At 36.1% G+C, this 21,204-nt stretch overlaps 1 protein-coding gene across 1 annotated transcript; it reads right to left on the bottom strand.

Moving 5' to 3' along the window:
• Window positions 1-1,609: 1,609 nt before the first annotated feature.
• Window positions 1,610-13,787, bottom strand: LOC125668072 (visual pigment-like receptor peropsin). The gene is made up of 6 exons (XM_048901832.2): window positions 13,573-13,787; window positions 5,512-5,671; window positions 3,110-3,237; window positions 2,844-2,940; window positions 2,502-2,715; window positions 1,610-2,151 (listed from the first exon to the last, which is right to left on the bottom strand). The coding sequence occupies exons 1-6, from the start codon at window positions 13,643-13,645 to the stop codon at window positions 1,921-1,923; spliced, it is 903 nt and encodes a 300-aa protein (XP_048757789.1). The 5' UTR covers window positions 13,646-13,787; the 3' UTR covers window positions 1,610-1,920.
• Window positions 13,788-21,204: the final 7,417 nt, after the last annotated feature.

The following is a 21,204-nucleotide window of genomic DNA, read 5'->3' as shown; positions in this document are numbered from 1 at the left end:
TTTCTCCAAAATTAATAGGGGTCTTTTTTACCTGGTACCCAACAATATATCAAAGTCTCATTTGATTAGATTGTAAACTTTTCGAGTTATCATCTGGAAACCAATTGTTGACGCCCAACCGCCCGCCCGCATCACCAAACCAATAGCCGAGTTCAACTTCGTTGCAACTCGGCTAAAAATGTTAAACAACTTTAAACAGCATTACGACTTTATGGTTTTATTAGGTCACCTGGGTAAACTCCGGTGATCTCTTGCAATACGCAATTTTCGAGTTGCCCAATAGTTCTTTCCCTTTTTGGAACTCTTACGCACAGTGAGACGCAAAACATACTATCGTCCACACGCGGTGGGTACAAATGCTTATCGCTACCTTCATATATTACCTAAAGGCCGATTATCAGATATCATGCAACCACCCAAACTGCAGGGACACACAATATTAGTAAGTTTATTGGTATTAAATAATAAAATAGCTCAAACAAAAATCGATAATCACTTTTTTTCTTTGATGAAAATATCACTCGTACAGAATATGTATATATCTTGTATCCACCCAAGCGTTCAACAGAACACTGAACGTACCTTTTTCACAGAAGAGCTGATATCTCGGAAGCTGTGTGGTTGTCGTCCGTTTACAATTGAACATTTTTAACTTCTTGATAACTACTATTCAAATTCTTTTCGAAGTTGGTATGAAGCATCCTTGGGACAAGGGGGACATAAGTTGTAATTTTAAGGATTCCTTCACCCCTGGGGCCCTAGGTGTGGGGCAAAAACTGCCCAAATTGACAAATTTTCAAAGAACCGCAGATGTGTAAGAAAAACTAAATGCATAATGATGTAGAGATTAATTGATTGAATATTATTTAACGTCCCTCTCGAGAATATTTCATTCATATGGAGACGTCACCATTGCCGGTGAAGGGCTGCAAAATTTAGGCCTATGCTCGGCGCTTATGACCATTGAGCAGGGAGGGATCTTTATCGTGACACGGGCCCTCGGTTTTTGCGGTCTCATCCGAAGGACCGCCCCATTTATTCGCCTCTTACGACAAGCAAGGGGTACTGGGAACCCATTCTAACCCGGATCCCCACGGGAAAAATGTAGGGAAAGGTTGGATCACGTGATTTGTTCAACCAATACTATTTTTACAACCGTAGAATGAATTATTCCTGTGAGGTATAATAATATTGGTTTAATAATTTTCAAACAATCAACATCCCAGGAAATAAAGAGTTTATGCATGAAAATTGGAGGATATTTTCAACAACAAAATTTGAATGAAAACTTGCTAATTCACTTTATTTACTTAAAAGATGCAGTTTTTGTAGAAAGTAATCTGAATTTTTTAAAAACCTGTTGGGATTCGAAACTGCGATCTACAGATCAGCAGTCGACACGCTATCCGTCATAGTGACCCAGTTAAGCGATGAAATTTGAAAGGAATATACAAATAATACTGATTCTTATATTTCGATTCATGTTTTAAAAGAAGTCAGCCATTATGACAATGTATTATACGCCTTAAGTGGGAGAGGCCCGAAGAAGGGAATCTCGTGGTTTCATCTCGGAGTAAACAGGATATGAGCAGACAATAGTAGTGATACATCCAGTCTCGAAACTTTATTTCATCTTCCAATAATACTAAATGATAAACATATAACACAGTGCGAAACACGATCATGGTCAAAATAACAAAACAGCTGTATGCAAGCATGCACTTACGATTTCTTACAATATACGTATACAATGTTCGCGGAGCAATAATGCAAGTTATTATATTACTTGTATACAAAATTTCATAGACAAACATTTAATGTTTTCGAATAAAAAACAACTCGTCTTGGCTTCTGCTTGTGCAGACAACAGTTTTATAAATATCCTTATCTTGATGACGTAGATTGAGTTTTAGAGCGTATTCATGCGTCCTTTTTCACCGCCACCTCTCCTCCGACAATGGCGTCGCGGAAACGCTCACTGGCTACGAGGTAAGGAATGATGTAAAAAGAAGCCGAACCTTTGGCAAACAATGGCGGCAAAGTGACAGCCATCATTGAAATGCTGGTGACTTGGGTATGCTGGCTCCAAATGGCGAAATACCCATAGGGGCCCCAGCCTATCCCGGCAATCAACAGAAATGCAAACGTTATCTGCAACAGAAGTCATCAGTTAAGGTCATAGGATGCCAACAATTTTGGACGAATGAAATGCAATAGGATTTTGCTGTGCTTCCGTAGGATTTTCTGTAACTAGTATTTGATCAAACAACAATACAAATCGGTCATTAATGCATGAAATACATCAATAAAGAGACGTTTTCTAAAGGATTTAAATTTTTGGATGACATTTTTCCAAGTAAAGATTTGTAAATAAGCAAAAATAAAGGTGGTTCATAGGGAAATTTTGTGGTAAATATGGGATTTTGGCAACTTGAATTGCTTTATTTAGAACAACATTTGCAGAATTTAGAAACATATCATTTTATTGAGAGGGACGATACCCAGACAAGCTGTTTCTCGGTGAACCAGTTACGTGTGTTGACCTCCAAAACCACGGGCGAGTCCACGGAACTTTTGGCAGACTTTAAGAAGATGAAAGCCAACAGATAAATGACACAGTGCTCCACGGCCATAGCGATGACGAACGTTGTGTGGTTAAAATCATGTTTCAACCAACTCAGACCGCAGGCCACTCCCGAGGCCTCCATAGAGTAACTAAGCGAAAGTAATAGTCACATTTTATATCTAAATACAGTTCCCTCGTCAGCAAATATATATTTCTTTCACATCTAGTGTAAAATTTATGTCAGATATGTGAATACTGTTGACAATAAGAGGCTTACCTGCTCCATCCTATCACTGGAAAGAGGGCCCACACCATCGCGTGCAGCCAGACAGCTAAGGTGATGAGCCACCATGTGCTGCAGGTCATCGATTCGTCTAGAGTGAAATTAACGAACAGTGGTTAATCGCATAATTCATTTCATACAGTGACCGAGATTCTAAGTTGTACCATTTCTTGACAAAACTACAATGCCTTTGTATAATATATTTTAATTTTGAACACTTATCTTCCGAAGTCAATATGATACATGACATAAATACTTACATAGTTGTCTCTGTTGGTTGGCCAAATAGCGTTCAAAGCACAAGGCGAAGACAAACCCTGTGCAGGCAATTCCTCCTGTATAAGACTCGAAGCCGTACAGCTGACAACCCTGGTCACCAAACACCCACCTATAAAGTCAGCATGGTTTTCAACGAGGACAGTTTCCGATAAAAAGTAGAAACTTAATTACTCTGATATATATGATAAAATATTTACATTTTAACACGATTCTGCTTGAAGTTTTTAAATGATATTAGAAATAATCTGAATATTTGACAACAATTTTGCCATGTCCCACTGTACAATAACGTTGACGTCACAATGTCACGTCACGTTAAAGAAAGCATTCATGGCTATTCCATTGCTGTTCCAACATGCTGACTGACAAGAACAAATAATTCCAGGAAATAGAATATTACAAAGACAGTTTTTAAAAAACACATAATTATCACCTGCATATGGTGTATATATCTCTAAACTGATTCGAAACGCAAGAGCTTGTTCTGCTTATGGTCAGTTCTTAAATCGAGGCAAGCTTCTGACAAACAAGTTGGTGGTAATGGGGTTTCAACAGTCTCGTTTAAAGTCAGTATTTCGCAAATTCTATGGTCGCTATAACGATCTAGTTTGCCAATACAATCTATCATTGGGTCAAATGCTGTCTGACGTGTTTCATACCGATTGTTAGGCCGTTCTTGGCACGCTGACTTTGACTACGAATAAGTCCGTTTACCTGATCAAGATATAGGGCTCACGGCGGATTTGACCGGTCGACGGGGGATGCTTACTCCTCAGCACCTGATCAACCTCTGGTATGTTCAGGGATCTGTGTTTACCCAACCATCTATTTTGTATTGCTTGTAGGAGTTATGGGATTGATCACTGTTCGTAATCTTCACCTTACATTAATGTAAATATGATCTTTAATTTTTTTAAAAATGTAAATATGTAAGAGGAAGGGGAGAAAATGCAACGAACCAGACCGGGACTCGAACCTGGGGTCATCAATATCTAGTCAGGTGCTGTACTACATTGTAACTAAGCTATCTGGCCTACGGTTATCAAACCCGGTTAACCGCTACATATGTATAGTATTGAGAATAATATGCAACAGAGTGAAAACAAGTTGAATAGCGTACAATATTATACAGTGTATACAATAGTTAATGTTTTTAAGTAATAAAATGATCCTAGATTCTAGAGAACTCCAGCGTGCAATATCTGGACCATTATTGAATACCATCTTTCCAAGAAATGAAATGAGCTTCACCGAAACGTTATGGGTACAAGTTAAAGATATTACTCTCGACCTGTAAACAAAGATGGCGAACTATCTATCATTTGGTAAGCTCAGGTGGCCGGTTTCAATATTCCGTCTATTGAGATTAAATTAATATTTGTACTAATTCGATTCTGATTTACAAATAAGAACCAGCAAATACTAGTATCATTATTCATAATTTGGAACATTTCACAAGCAATGATCGATGCATTTGAATGAATGTTGAATATGTACATAATTGTAACACTGCATGCAGTCATATCAGTAACAATACTACATTGTATTTCAGTTTTTAAATTTGACGAGAAATTGAATTATCAACATACCACTGAAGTATAGTTTTATGTTTAGCTGTATGATAAGAGAGTTATTGAACTTACATTGAAGAATATTGACACTCGTTGGGATTAAATATTCGCTCACAAGTTAACAAATTTTCAAATCAAACTCGGCCAATATACACCAATACAAGTTCGATAATCCTATATTATTCAATTTATCTCTTTCCACACCGTTGCGTATTCTAACCGGTCGCGGTAGTTCGGTGGTACAGCGTTCGCTTCGTAACTGGGAGGTCATGAGTTCGATCCCCGCTCAAACCTAAGACGTAAATATAGGCAATGATTGCTACTTCGCCAAACGCTCGGCATATAAAAGTGCGAATTGTGAGTCTTTCGGATATGACCTTTAAAACGGAGGGGCAGGCGTTGGCACGTTAAAGAACCCACACTGCTACAGCCGTAAGCGGTAAGTGTAAGTCTAAATTTGTGGTACATCACCTATCATGTCCTATGTACAACTGGTGACGTTTCAATATGAGTGACGTAAAACACCCAACCAACCTATCGTTGCGTATTCTCAGTACAGTAGCCTCTAAGATTAAACATTTGCTTAATACTACAGCTTCAGTGTATGCTTTCTCGTCTTTTACATGTCGCAAGTGAATTCATCAAACGACTTGCTAACATGCTTTAAGATATTTCTGCTAACATATTTTGATGACGTAGCTACAGTTCAGAGAGCAACAGTTCTGCTGCTATAGGTGAGGTTACTTGAATAAAAACGCTGGTCTATTAAGATTGACATGCATCAGTTACAGCAGACTTTACTCAACGATTACCTCCCGTGCCAGCTGGAGAGGCCCGAGAAGGGGAAACCGAGGACCACAAGGACGTTAGAGAAGGCTAGGTTGATATGGAGGATATTTTTGGGGGAGATCAACACCCCATCTTTCCAAAATGTCTTCAGTGTGAACGAATTCGTCAACACTCCAAAAACACCTGTAAAGAGAAACACTGGTATACTTACATGTTGTACATACAAGAAAAGGATAAAACGGAGGTTTTTAGGAAATAACGCAAGTAAAAAGATTACTGTTCTAAAAGCAAAATCTCAAATAACTTTACTCCAAGCAGAGCAAGAAAAAATTTACTGTTAGTTGGAGACGCGTGCTCCTGCCATATATAAAGACAGAAGAAACAATGAGTAGTGTTGACATATCAATCACCTATCCCCCTCTCTTGTGGAACGCCAAATTAACATACAAAGTCAAATAATTGAAGATATCTTTAATCATTTGAAGATATCATTGATCAATTCAATTATTACGCGCAATAATTGAATTGGTGTTTACATCAAATAAATTTTGCGTGCAATAATTGAATTAATGCGCACATCAATTCAATTAATGACGTGAAAACCTTGTCAACAAGCAAGTAAAAACTGCACGATATATCATTAATCTGCTAAATAGGTGAATCCAGGGGGGTTACTGGAGTTATAACCCTCTTAGTCTGGCACTGATCATGTCAGTAAAGGAGACAAAGAGTGAGTGAGTGAGAGAGAGAGTTGTTTTATTGACATCAGTGATACAGCGGTTCTTTCTTCTTCTCGATCGAATTTGTGAGTATATTGTCCTAATTATACCTGCCTGATAAGTTATTTTTTCTCTCTCCCCGCGATCGAGGATCAATCACCCTGTCTGTCTCCTTTTATGTCTGTCCAAAACTTTAACCTTGGTCGTAACTTTTCAATTACACAAGACGGAGATTCCCTACTTTGTAAACTAAGAGGTTAAGATCACAGGTACATGCGTACGACTGATAAAGGTGCATAAACGTCATATGCCCAGGTCAAGGACAAATTGACTATGGTGTGTGTGTGTGTGTGGGGGGGGGGGGTAATGTTTCACGAATGTATCTTGTTATAAGTCATCAGAATATCGAATGAATAAGTACAAAACCATTTTGGCTTTCAGAGATAGAGTAGTACTTTAGTTTAACGTCCTCCAAAGTAATATATTCTATATTATAAAATCCACTCTTTTCATAAACCATATCTTGACCTGTATATTATTGGATATTTTGGGGACTTAATTTTGATCCCCTCCCCCTCAAGAATTTTAAACCACAACAAAATACACAATTTATATTATGTATTTATGTATAGAAATCAAATCCCAGAAAATCATTTCTCTGATTCAACGCACAAGTATTCTGAGAATGAAATAAAAAATATGCTAGAGATCCTCATTGAGAATAACTTCGTGGTCTTTGGAGATCAGGTCTTCCAACAGTCTATTGAAAATCTCATGGGCACGAATTGTGATCCTTTGTTAGCTGAATTTAGATATATCGACGACGTTATATCTATTAACAATAATAACTTTCATACAAGTGTTGATTCGATATATCCATGCGAGCTCGAAATAAAGGACACCACAGTATCGTCCACTTCTGCTTCATACTTAGATATTTTATTGAAAGTAGATATTAACAGCAAACTAACAACTCAACTTTATGAAAGGCGAAAATAACGAACAGTGATCAATCTCATAACTCCTGTAAGCAATACAAAATAAAGAGTTGGGCAAACACGGACTCCTAGATATACCAGAGGTGCGATCAGGTGCCTAAGAGGAGTAAGCACCCCCCTGTCGACCGGTCACACCCGCCGTGATCCCTATATCATGATCAGATAAACGGAGTTATCCGTAGTCAAAATCAGTGTCAAGAACGGCCAAACAATCGGTACGAAAGGTGAAGATAACGAACAGTGACCAATCTCATAACTCCTATAAGCAACATAAAATAGAAAGTTGGACAAAGACGGACCCCTGGATATAGCAGAGGTGGCATCAGGTGCCTAGGAGGAGTAAGCATCTCCTGTTGACCGGTCACACCCGCCGTGAGACCTATATCTTAATCAGGCAAACGGATTTATCCGCAGTCAAAATCAGTGTGCCAAGAACGGCCTAACAATCTGCATGAAACATTATGTCAGACAGCATTTGACCCAATGATAGGTTATATTGGCAAACTAGATCGTTATAACGACCATTGTGAAATGCTGATTTTAAAACGAGTGTTGGAACTCCTGCACCATCAACTTGTTTGTCAGTAGCCTGCTTTGATTTAAAAACTGACCATACGCAGAACAAGGTCTTGTGTATCGAATCACTTGAGAGATGTAAACACCATATGCAGGTGATAATAGAATACTGCTACATAAATATGGGAAGTTGACGATGGAGAAGTTGAAATCATCCCGTTTGTCATAAAGTTGAGTTGTTAGTTTGCCGTTAATATCTACTTTCAATAAAATATCTAAGTATGAAGCAGAAGTGGAAGACTCTGTGGTGCATTTTATTTCGAGTATATTGAATAGACATATAAATGAAAATTATTATTGTTAATACCGAGCGAAGCAAGGCTCTAAAGGTAACACGTATGTAAAAGAAAAAAGTCAAAATCAGCAAAAGAAAAAGAGATAATCTCTATATACGTTCACCGAAATTTTCGTGATCGATATGGGCGCCGCCATTTATTTTTTCCTTACCTGCTTCAACAGTTATTCGTGTTTTATTTTGAATGCCAATAATAGAAGACTCTGACGTGCAATTCGTAATTTAAACACCCAATTTGTTCAAAGTGTATTTATTTGCTAAAACCTGTTACAATGATAATTATACTATTCATATAAAACCGTAATACGACTAAATAGATGAACGAGTTCATTAGTTTCTTTGAATAAGAATATACGATAAAATTACGGTTACTTTTTTACGATTTTGAATTTATTGTTTAATTTTGTTTAGTTTTAACGGCCTTTTTCATTGCATACGGAATGTATTATTGTTGTTTTTTTTAAAATTGTTTGCTTTGAAAAAAGAGAAAAAAGGTCGAGGCTAAATATGACGTCACAATGCACAGTTTATGTCGCCTTGCGTTTTATTTCCCGCGTTCAATGAATAGGCGGATCCTGTAAAACTGTTCTCCCCATTATAAGCCCCTTTAATATTGAGATGTCATTGGGTGTTTAGCGCAAGGAAAATTTAATTCAAAATATATTTTTTTAAATGAATGCAAGGTGAAGATAACGAACAGTGATCAATCTCATAACTCCTACAAGCAATACAAAATAGATAGTTGTCATACAGTTGAGTTGTCAGTTTGCCGTTAATGTCTACTTTCAATAAAATATCTAAACTATGAAGCAAAAGTGGACGACTCTGTGGTGTCCTTTATTTCGAGCTCACAGGGATATATCAAATCGACATATGAATGAAAGCTATCATTGTTAATACCGAGCGAATCAGCAAAAGAAAAAGAGATAATCTCTATATACGTTCACTGAAATTTTCGTGATCCATATGGGCGCCGCCATTTATTTTTTCCATTACCTGCTTCAACAGTTATTCGTGTTTTATTTTGAATGCCAATAATAGAAGACTCTAACGTGCAATTCGTAATTTAAACACCCAGTTTGTTGAAAGTGAATAGTATCATTATCATTGTAGCAGGTTTTAGCAAATAAATACATATAAAACCGTAATACGACTAAATAGATGAACGAGTTCATGAGTTTCTTTGAATAAGAATATACGATAAAATTACGGTTACTTTTTTACCGTTTTGAATTTATTGGTTAATTTTGTTTAGTTTTAACGGCCTTTTTCATTGCATACGGAATGTATTATTGTTGTTTATAATATGTTTGCTTTGAAAAAGAGAAAAAAGTCTAGGCTAAATGTGACGTCACAATGCACAGTTTACGTCGCCTTGCGTTTTATTTCCCGCGTTCAATGAATAGGCGGATCATGTAAAACTGTTGTCCCCATATAAACTCCTTTAATATTGAGATGTTACGGGGTGTTTAGCGCAAGGAAATTTCATTCAAAATATATATTTATAAATGAATCATAATCTACCGTACTTAACGGAATTATGATAACCACTCGAGACACGGATTTACGTACATGCTTCGTTCGGTCCAACGGCCACACCGTATACATATTAGACAAAACGTCATCGATATATCTAAAAGTCGAATTGAAGGTCACAGCGAGAGATTTTTTCTTCTCACGTAGAAGTTCCCGTACTTAACGGAATTATGATTACCACTTGGGACATTCCAATGACCATTGTATGCTTCGCTCGGTCTAACGGTCACACCGTATGTACATATTAGCGAGCGAAGCGACGCGACGAGCTCGCTCCAATGATTACACATATGAGTCACGTGATTTGCTCTTTATCAGTTGAAAAAAGATGAGTATCACCCATAATGCTCTGGGAAAATGTCGCCGTCACTGCGGTATACTTCATTGACAATCCCGTAATTAAAATAATTAGATTGTTTAGAAAGTACCATAAACGTTTTTTAAATTCCAGACAAGATTTCTCATAGCTTCAAACGTTTTGTGTTTGCTTGGTTTGAAAGAAGAAGGAAATTGCAGCTAATATGACGTCACAATGTAACTGTTTACATCCACCGCATGATATTTCCCGCGTTAAATAAAGAGGCGGATAAAATGTCTATAAGTGGTGTTGCAAGTTGTTAATAGGCTTCGCTCGTCTCAACGGTCACACCGTACAACATGGATAATACATCGTCGATATATCTAAATGTTGAACTGAAGGTCACAGCATGCTATTTTGTCTTCTCACGTAAAAGTTTTTGAATAAATTCTGCTTCTAAGAATATAAAAGCAGGTCAGCTAACAAAGGAGCACAATTCGTGTCCATGAGGATTCCAACAGACTGTTGGAAGACCTAATCACCAAAGACCACGAAGATATTGTCAATGAGGAACTCCAGCATATTTTTTATTTCAACTTCAGAGCATTGTGCGTGGAATCAGAGTGGCGTTTAACAAAGTAATCTTTTGGATGACTGATCACTAGATAGAAATATTTGCGTTTTCCATTTTTGTTTGTCTATGATGTAAAAATGTCTAGTCTTTAATTTATCGTGAGGCATGGTCATGTAAAAAGTTGAAAAGTCATACGTTTTGATGTTGTTGATTTGAGAAGAGTTTTGTGATTTCAAGTTTACTGTAGACTTTTTTAGAATTCAAATTTCATTTACACCACTTCTGGCATATATAGTCGCACAGTACGTTTGAAGTTTCTCCTTCACAGCTGTTAATATTTTCATGAGGAGCAAAGATAGGTGCTTTGTAGAACATTTACTGGATCCAGCATTGTATCTTTGTAAGGGTTTTTATGAAGTTTAGGAATCCAGTATAGGTAAGGTAACTCATATTCATCCGACCCATTGACTGGGATATTAAATGTGTCTAAAACTTAAGCATGGTTTTGAAGAATTTCGGCTTTTGAAAGGGCAGTGGGAGTATAGGTACGATTACCAAAAGTGGAATTAATGCCAAGTTCGTTTAAAATAAAGTTGTAATAATGAGCCTTACAATCAAAGACAATGCTGTTACAAGCTTTGTCAGCTGGAACCAAAACATATTCCTCATGTGTCCCGTGGGGATCCGGGTTAGAATAAATCCTCAGTACCTCCTTGCTTGTCGTAAGAGGCGACTAAATGGGGCGGCTCTTCGGATAAGACCGTAAAAACTGAGGTACCGTGTCACAGCAGGAGTGACACGATGAAGATCCCTCCCTGCTCAATGGCCATAAGCGCCGAGCATAGGCCTAAATTTTGCAGCCCTTCACCGGCAATGGTGACGTCTCCATATGAGTGAAATATTCTCGAGTTGGTCGTTAAACAATATCAAATCAATCAATTATATTCCTCGTGTAATCTACTTCTTTTATCACTTCTGGTTTACTAAACACAGAAGGATAGATGATACGTACTTTTGTTTTCATATGTCTAATGCCATCGTCGCAAACCACGGTTTTGAGTCCACTCACACTCCCTCATGATGATGGAGATAATCGAATAGAAGCACCCGTGGGTAACCGACGATGGTCTAATGCGGGCTTGTAATGTTCCTCTTATACTTTTGAACCATTCTGACAATGTATCGAGTTCTTTTTCATATTTAGCCCATCGTCTGACAAACGGGATGATTCCAGCTTCTCCATCATCAACTTCCCATATTTATATAACAATATTCTATCATCACCTGCATGTGTTCTGTATATATCTCAACTGATTCGATACGCAAAAGCTTGCTCTGCGTATAGTCAGTTTTTAAATCGAGGCAAGCTACTGGCAAACAAGTTGATGGTGCAGGGGTTTCAACAGTCTCGTTATATGTCAGCGTTTCGCAAATTCTATGGTCGTTATAACGATCTAGTTTGCCAATACAACCTACCATTGGGTCAAATGCTGTCTGGTGTGTTTCATACGGATTGTCAGGATAGCACATCGATTTTGACTACGGCTAACTCCGTTTACCTGATCAATATATAAGGCTTACGGCGGGTGTGACCGGTCGACAGGGGATGCTTACTCCTTCTAGGCACCTGATCCTACCTCTGGTGTGTCCAGGGGTCCGTGTTTGCCCAACCATCTATTTTGTATTGCTTATGGGATTTATGAGATTGATCATTGTTTGTTATCTTCACCTTTCTCAACGAAACTGAACAATTTTGATACCCCCCCCCCCCGAATTCAAATTATTCCATATTTTATTACTTAAATTCATTTTCTTTCTGCAGAAATTGATGAAGTTTACACAATTATTTGTCTACAGTAATGCCTATTTCATCTCGTAATTACAACTTATTATCTCATAATTACAACTTATTATCTCGTAATTACAACTTATTATCTCGTAATCGCGATTATTATATTGTTATTACGACTTTTTACCTTGTAATAACGACATCTCTTAATTACGACTTACCATCTCGAAATAATGACTTTCTATCTGGGAATTACGACTTTCTATTACGTAACATAATCACCTCCTCTTATGTCGTAATTACGACCTTTTTCTGGTTTTAACGACTTAGAACATCTCATATCTCGTAACTTTTTATTTTTATATATTAAACCTTTGTATTTCGTTTTAATAGGCTCTTATAAATTTTCAACTAATCGCGAATAAAAGACGATGTGAAATCGATTGACAGTAATCACTACAACCGATAGATGTGGAATTACTTATGTAACCGGTCAAATAGATTGTTAATTAATGAAAAGCTTTCCAATGTTTGCCAGATCCAATTCGCAGTATGTAGCCAATATGTTTATCCACAATGAATTTCCTCTGTACACGAAAAGATCCGACATAATCTTTGATCTGTAAAGTTCATTTCATCAGCTTGAAAGCCGAAAACATGCCCTTGACAGCGTATTGTCGAACTCTTGTATTTCTTCATAAATAAGATAAAAATTGCTATTTCAAACAAGTGAAAACAAATAAAAAAAAGACATGACCAATAAACATGACCGATACACCAAAGTAATTAGGGAGGCTTCCTGAAAGCAGATTTTCTTTCATGCTAGGAATATTTTTCGAGAGGATTAAAACGAAGTCAGGAAAATTGCTATGCTCTAGCACGTCTATAGAACCTCCTGAGTTTGGATCACAATTCACGAATATATATATATATATATATATATATATAGATAGATAGATAGATAGATAGATAGATATTCATGCATTTCAAGCAATGTTGAACAATTGGTAAGCAAAATAGAATATAAAAAAAGAAGAAGTTTATATTATGGACTAATTTTACAATGTAATATTAAAAAAGATAGATTCACGAAATATATATTTCATGAAAATTTATATAGGTTATTTATTCAGGATTCAATTTCATCATATTCTACCATTGAAGGATACAATAGAAAAATTTAACACGGATATATGTATTAGAGCAATGATAAATCCTGTACAAATTATTTTTCAAATTTCTATACCAATTTTCTTTTCCACTGTTCTTAGATGGTATCAAGAGGAAATCAGTACTTACCAAAGAGAAAATAGAGAACGGCAACACCTTTGTGTTCGAGTTCCGAAAATTCTCCCGAGGTACTGATGGCCATGCTCACCTCTGGAATCACCGCAGTTAGCGCCAAGTGCTCAAGCAAGCTTCGGCGAATCCGAAGGAATGCTAAAACTCTAATAAGTACGTACAGGTACTGATAATGCTAAAATCAATAGCAGGCTGGAGTCTGCGTGACAGCCAAGATTTACGGCACGTGACACTATCAACGTCCAATTCTGTCACCAAACTTAATAATGAAACGATAGATCTTTGTCGTCTGGAGGAGGAGATGGTCAACACGTAGTGTCACTTCAGGCATCCCTAATATTTTTAAAGTATTTCAAGTAAACAAATTCCATCTCTTTAGATCTAAATCTGCCTGTCTGTCTGTCTGTCTGTCTGTCTCTCTCTCTCTCTCTCTCTCTTATCTATCTATCTATCTGTCTGTCTGTCTTCATGCATGTATCTATTTATCTGTAAGTTAATAAAAATCAAATGGAAGTAAAGCTAAGGTCCTATATCCTAGTTGTATACGCCGCTGGTTGATTACAATTTGTTTGGAACGCGTAAAGTTAACTTTTGTGCAGAACAGCATCTTGTTTTCTCTTCCTTTTAGAGAAAATGTTCAATGATGTAAAGTTTACTATAAAACATTAAAATCCATTACAAAGAGAAATATAGAAATGCAGTTAGAAATGATAACAAAGGCCAAATCGTGGGATACGGGTTATCAACTCTTAAATGCGTAAAAATACAAGCACGAGCAATATATACTGAAACTTAATGAATTATTTAAAATGGAAAATCATTAGTTTGCTAGAAACCTCGACAAGAAGGTTGAAAGTCCAGTATTGGCAAATAGACAGTTAACATTTTCATTTACCACGACAGTATTGATTTTTAATGTATGTGTTCATTTACAGATTTGACATTTTGTGTTGAAGTACTTTCTGATGCCATTAATATTGGTTGTTAAATAGTATGACATTAAACACAGTATGTATAAATCTATCATTTATTAACAACTTTGTAAATATTTCATTTTCTTAGATACATTGTATTTTCCTCTGAGATTCCCTGGAGGGGTGAGTGATGTCAATACTGACTTGTTACTCGTACATGCATATGAATTAGGCACATCACACGATTGCTATCAGTTACCTGATCTGAGTGATTTGAGCGCTTATTCCAAGGGTATCCGATTCATGAACATGCTTCAATACCAAGGTCATACATTAATAATAAAACATAAAGAAAACTCTTTTAAAGCATTTTTTGCTTTTAGATTAATTGTTCAACATGAGGATAAAACACAGATGTTGCCCTGAAATGACATCAGAACAGAGACCGAGGAGGAGGACATACGATGCACGTTTATCATTATTTCCGATAATCAATTTAAAATGAGTAGGTAGTAGTTGAACTGATCGGATCGACAGAGTGAGATCTTCACGTATTAACAACTGTGAATGGTGAAATTTAACGCGCGGCGTCTCGACAATGCTTGAATCAGAGCTGTGTGTATTGTACTGAACAAAACACTCCCATTCTGTTCTGGCGTTTAACTCTCCTTCGGCTTCCTTTACAATCTTTCCAGTTCCTTGAAATCTTTAACTATCAAATCTTTTCGACACTTATCTAACCAGAATTAGAGAATATTACATCGTCATTATGACTGACTTTCGTTTGAAACTTGAACGAAAATATGAATATCGACATGCCTTGCTGGATAACTCAGTAGGTCTACATGTTGATGTTAATCTGTAGACTGTGGGTTTGAGTCTAGCAGGGCTTTTAACCAGATTACTTTCTCCTTTAAAAAACTGCAATTTTAACTTAATAAGTTAGATTTGAAAGTTTTCAATTTCAAAATATTATTGCATATATCCTCCACTTTCCACCAATATCAGATTCCTCTGGTGTGTCATTTCTCTACCTCATCCCGAGCAAAAATTCTAAAGAGAAGCGTTTGCATTCTTCGATTTAATAAAAAAAAAAAAAAAATCACGTACACGTGAAAATATGCGAAAGCCTAGTGTGTCAAATTAGGCGCATGGCAAAAATATCTGTTATAATTACGAGATTCATGTGTCGAAATAACGAGGTGAAAAATCGTAATAACGAGAAGAAATGTCGTAATAACGAGATAAAAGGTAATAACGAGATAAAATGTCATAATAACGAAATAAAGAGTCGTAATTACGACATCAGAAGATGAAAAGTCGTAATTACGAGATAAAGAGTAGTAATAACGAGATGAAAAGGTCACGATAACGTCCAAAATTTAGCCTCACCAGGCTTTCATAAAAATACTATATATAACAGTATGAAAGGTGAAGATAACGAACAGTGATCAATCTCGTAACTCCTACAAGCAATACAAAATAGATAGTTGGGCAAACACGGGCCCCTGGACACATCAGAGGTGGAGTCAGGTGCCTAGGAGGAGTAATCATCCCCTATCGAGTATGTATCTTTTGTATAAGATACTGTAGTTTCCTTTTTATTCATTGAGCACTAATTTTCGCTGTTTTCCAGGCTGAGACAGCCCACGAAATCAAGTGATTAATGAAGTACACTTTTTAAAGGTGAATTAGCGACGCTGACCGCGGCATTACGCAGGGAACAGTAGTTCACATGATTTTCACTTGTTTGAAAATCATGCGAATATCTAAGATTTGAAAATACATCAGGCAATACATTCAAGAGGGAGTGACTATCATTGCAGTTTGTAAAGATATCAAAAACAAAAACATTGGAAATGTAAATATGATAATATATCATTCCAGTTTCTTTTAATTAACTTCATTTACTACCCTAGTCCTGCTCGAAATCACACTTTAACCCTTCAGCCTTGAAACCAATACATACATGTATATGACCGATCGTGCCCAGTTAACTTCCTCACAAATTATTTTGCATGAATTTCGAGCGAATATCATGCGTCTTATTTTTCGTCTTCTCGTGCAGAAAATTTCACGCACCACAAATTTGTATATTTTGGCAAACCACATACATGTAATTCGATAGCCTATAAATCTAATGAAATCACAGAACTACTGCAAGACAAACAATATAATCAACCAATTGTCTATTTAATTGCAATTTGTTATTTTAACTGTTTTCTGGGAGTTTTTGGCGTAACAGGGTTTAACAGTCCAAATTATTGTCCCTTGGTATCGTGGATAACAAAGAGAACTGTTGTTTGAGGCCTCTTGGTCATCCCCGATACTGAGGAACAATGATGTGGACTGTTGCTCAAATACCCAGTCAACAACTGCATTGTTATACCCCTATAAAACAGGCAAAACAAGATGGAATGGGCTCTTAGAAATAGATAATACTGAGTAGAAAATAATCCACAAAATACCTTTCATAATAACAAAAAATAGTAAACTTCAATGGTTTCAATATAGAATACTTAATAAAATTTTAGCAACAAACTCATTTTTATTTAAAATAAAAAATGTGAACTAAAAAATGTGTACCATTTGTCACAATGAGGAGGAAACAATAGAACATATAATATGGGAATGTAATTGTGTTCAATCATTTCTATCTGGTTTTGAAGTTTATTTATAACACAGAACAAATCGTTAACTAGTCTTTACAAAAAAGTCTTTTATAGTAGGCATCCTTGAGAAAAACAATGGTATACAAAATATTCTCATCCTTTGGTTAAAGCATCATATTTATACAGCAAGGTGTACAGAGAAAAAATTGAGTGTGCGTTTTGCAATATCATTTTTAAAGTTATTCTATGAAACACAAAAATTTATTTCTTATAAAAATGGTGATACTGAAAACTTTGATGCCCTTTAGAACAGATGGAACCAAATTTTTTCATAGCTCTCTCTCTCTGTCTCCCTTTCTTTCTTTCTCTCTGAGAGAAATGAACACTTCTGTAATTCTATATTACATGTATGTTATGAAGATATACCATGAACTATTAACAGAATGTTGAAAAATAATAATAAAAAAAAAGTTCCACAATATTTCCATACATAAAAAGTCCAACACTTCAACTGTTCTGGAAACTGTTGGGCTGGGAACTGTTAAAATCGACTGAAAAAAGACTGTTGACCGATGACGTCATATGGCACTAATTAGAGTAATCTTTTCCTGTTGTTTGGATAAATAGAAATGGCGGATGCACATTTTACGGCAGCAACGGAGGCTGAAATTCAATTAATTCTTCAAAGCAGGTACAGTAAGAACATAAAAAGCATTTGTTCATCTTTTTTCTATAATTAATTGCATAAATATATATTTTCTGTATCATGTGTGTCTGTTAGGAGAAGGGGTATCTTCTGTTAGAAGGGTATTTTCTGTTAGAAGCGTATCTTCTGTTAGAAGGAGTATTTTCTGTCAAGAGAAGTATATTTTCTGTAAGGAGAAGGGGTATTTTCTGTTAGGAGAAGGGATATTTTCTGTTGGGAGTAGAGATATTTTCTGTTAGAAGGGGTATTTTCTGTACTATTTTCTCTTTCCTTTTGAATTACTTTTTTCTTTCATGTCTTCACGTACTTCGTTCTGTCGTATCGTGTACATACATAGGTATCTGGCATCATCTTCGTTTTATTCATTATCTTGATTGCCCTAAAACAATCTTGCTAGCCCTTGACTATAGATAATATTGTAGTTGGCTTGAGAAGGGTCATTTGTTTTTAACCTTTGGATATCATTATAATATGGGTTTTAACCATGGGATATCTTTATGATATTGGTTGACTTTAGAGGGATCATGGATATCGACTTTGAGATATCGATATTGTCTTGGTTGGTTTTAGAGTGCTCATTGATTTGTTTTTAAAAACAAACTTAATACATATCTTTTTAAACTTGCATTTAAGGAGGTATGCTACACCAGATAAATTTGATGTAGATGAAAAGTGTAGGATATGTACAAAAATATTTTGAATTTTCAAATTTTCTTTATTTTGTCAAAAAATACAGTTTAGTAGAAGGTAATCTGAAATTTTTTTAAAACCCCTGCTTGACTCGAACCTACTGTTCAGCAGTCGGTATTCTAACCTACTGAGCTACTCGGCTAGATATTTAAATTGAAAAGGAAAAGTCAAATATTGCTGATATCGATTTTGTCATCCATGTTTTTAAAGGAAGTCAGCCATTATGACGATGTAGAGTACTACCTTAATCTGTAATTGGGTATTTATGTATACAGTTATTTAAAAAGAAAAAAAGAAAAAGAAGGAAAAAACACCTCAGTTTTATTATTATTTTATGTCTTTTTCTATGTATCTATTGTTCTTTGTTTTAGTTTGTTTTTATTGTTTTACATGTAAAGCGCTTTAGAGTAATTGTCTTAATTAGATAAAGCGCTATATAAATGTACATGTACACTAATAATAATAATTGATATCAACTTTGGAATATTCATATCATTCTTGTTTGACAAGTAGAAGCAGTATTGAAGGGTGTGTTGGTAAATTTACATATCACATAGAAGAGAAACATGTTCTTTCTCAAATAGCATTAGATAGCAAATCAAATACATTTCTATGATACTCCTGTTGAGTGCTTCAATAACTTGTCTGTGACGGAATCTGTATCAATATTCGGTCACGTGTTCGCCTTGGTTGCTACATCAGATAATTATTATCACACAAGCAAGGATTCTTGAGTTGTGACGTAGGCGGGTAATACGTACAGCCCCTCTGGAGATTGTTAAAACTATAGTCTTTCAACTCTCGCAAAAATATTGAAGAGGACGTGATTGACGTGAAGGTTTCAAAGGAATTGTTAATATTGCTAAGTATCACGTTCTCCTTCCCTTGTGTTGCATAAATTGTGGAAAGTTGGTATAAACTCTTTTTTTTTAACGAACGTAGTGAATCGCTTTTAACAAATTAACCCAAATCAATAGTTTTTAATATCGTTTTTGTCGTAGTAGTTCCTGAGAAAATTTTGTTAACTAAAATGATACTTGTCACTGTATGACCTTCAAAAGTTTGTCATCAGTGAAAAGCTAGATCACGTGAAATGTAGAATATTGAACAGTATCAATATCAAAAATGGGTTTTAAAGATCATTTGGAAGAAAAAAAAATGAATAGCACTATACATTTATTAAATTTTTAGGTCACCTGAATCATTCAGGTGACCTATTGCTATCTGTTTTTGTCCGTCGTCGTTCGTCGTGCGTTAACATTTGAATCTCTGAAACCCCATAACCAATTTCAACCAATTTTGGCATATAGCATCTGTGGGTGGAGGGGAACAAAAATTGTGAAATTCGTGGTCCCTGCCCCCCTGGGGCCTGAGGGGTGGGGCAAAAACCATCAAAATGAGTGTAATTTAAAAAAAATCTTCTTTACTCCTGGACATCAAGAAGCCAAACTGTGGGCATAATTATAATGAGCGTTGAGCCCTCTACCAAAATTGTGAAATTCATGGCCCCTGGGGCAGGGGTTCTTGTGTTAGGGTGGGGCTCTATTGGTCATATAGTGAAAATGTAGAAATTCTTTGAAAATCTTCTTCTCTGTCTCTGGGTATTAAGTAGACAAACTAATAGCATGGTAATGATGAGCAAGGATGCCTCTTTAAAAATTGTGAAAATCATGGCCCCTGGATCAGGGGTTCTGGTGCTAGGGTGGGGCTCTATAAGTCATATAGTGAAAATGCATTATTTCTTTGAAAATCTTCTTCTCTGTCCTTGGGTATTAAGTAGACAAACCAATAGCATGGTTATGATGAGCAAGGATGCCTCTTTCAAAATTGTGAAATTCATGGCCCCTGGGTCAGGGGTTCTGGTATTAGGGTGGGGCCCTATTGATCATATAGTGAAAATGCATTTTATTTCTTTGAAAATCTTCTCCTCTGCTGCTGGGTATTAAGTAGACAAACTAATAGTATGATAATGATGATCAAGGATGCTTCTTTCAAAACTGAAATTTATGGCCCCTGGGTCAGGGGTTCTGATGCAAAGGCGGGGCTGATTGATTATATAGTGAAAATGCAATATTTCTTTGAAAACAAAAATTGTGAAATTCGTGGTCCCTGCCCCCCTGGGGCCTGAGGGGTGGGGCAAAAACCATCAAAATGAGTGTAATTTTAAAAAAATCTTCTTTACTCCTGGACATCAAGAAGCCAAACTGTGGGCATAATTATAATGAGCGTTGAGCCCTCTACCAAAATTGTGAAATTCATGGCCCCTGGGGCAGGGGTTCTTGTGTTAGGGTGGGGCTCTATTGGTCATATAGTGAAAATGTAGAAATTCTTTGAAAATCTTCTTATATTGCTTTTATCTAAGGAGTAAATAACCCTTTTCTTTATGATGTCTCAGACCTAGGTTTTTTAAAAAGGATTATTGATTGAACATAAAAATGACACATGTACTTCATGACCACATAGCTATTCAATGTTTCTTCCATCCAAAAGTAAAATTCTTATATTTAAACACAAACCTAATTCAAACATTGGAAGTTGTTACATGATACTCAGGTGACCTATAAGGCCCCTTGGCCTCTTGTTAGATTACTCATCTTGGTGAACTTGAGGCTAGCGTATATATATTTTCCTTGTATATATTCTGATTCTACGCACAAGTACATATTGTACATTGAGATTATGAAGAAGATGGAGTTCCTTATTAGCA

This window comes from Ostrea edulis, chromosome 4 (genome assembly GCF_947568905.1).
Source record: "Ostrea edulis chromosome 4, xbOstEdul1.1, whole genome shotgun sequence".
Taxonomy (NCBI): Eukaryota; Metazoa; Mollusca; class Bivalvia; order Ostreida; family Ostreidae; genus Ostrea; species Ostrea edulis.
This window is presented reverse-complemented; position numbering and strand designations above follow the sequence as displayed.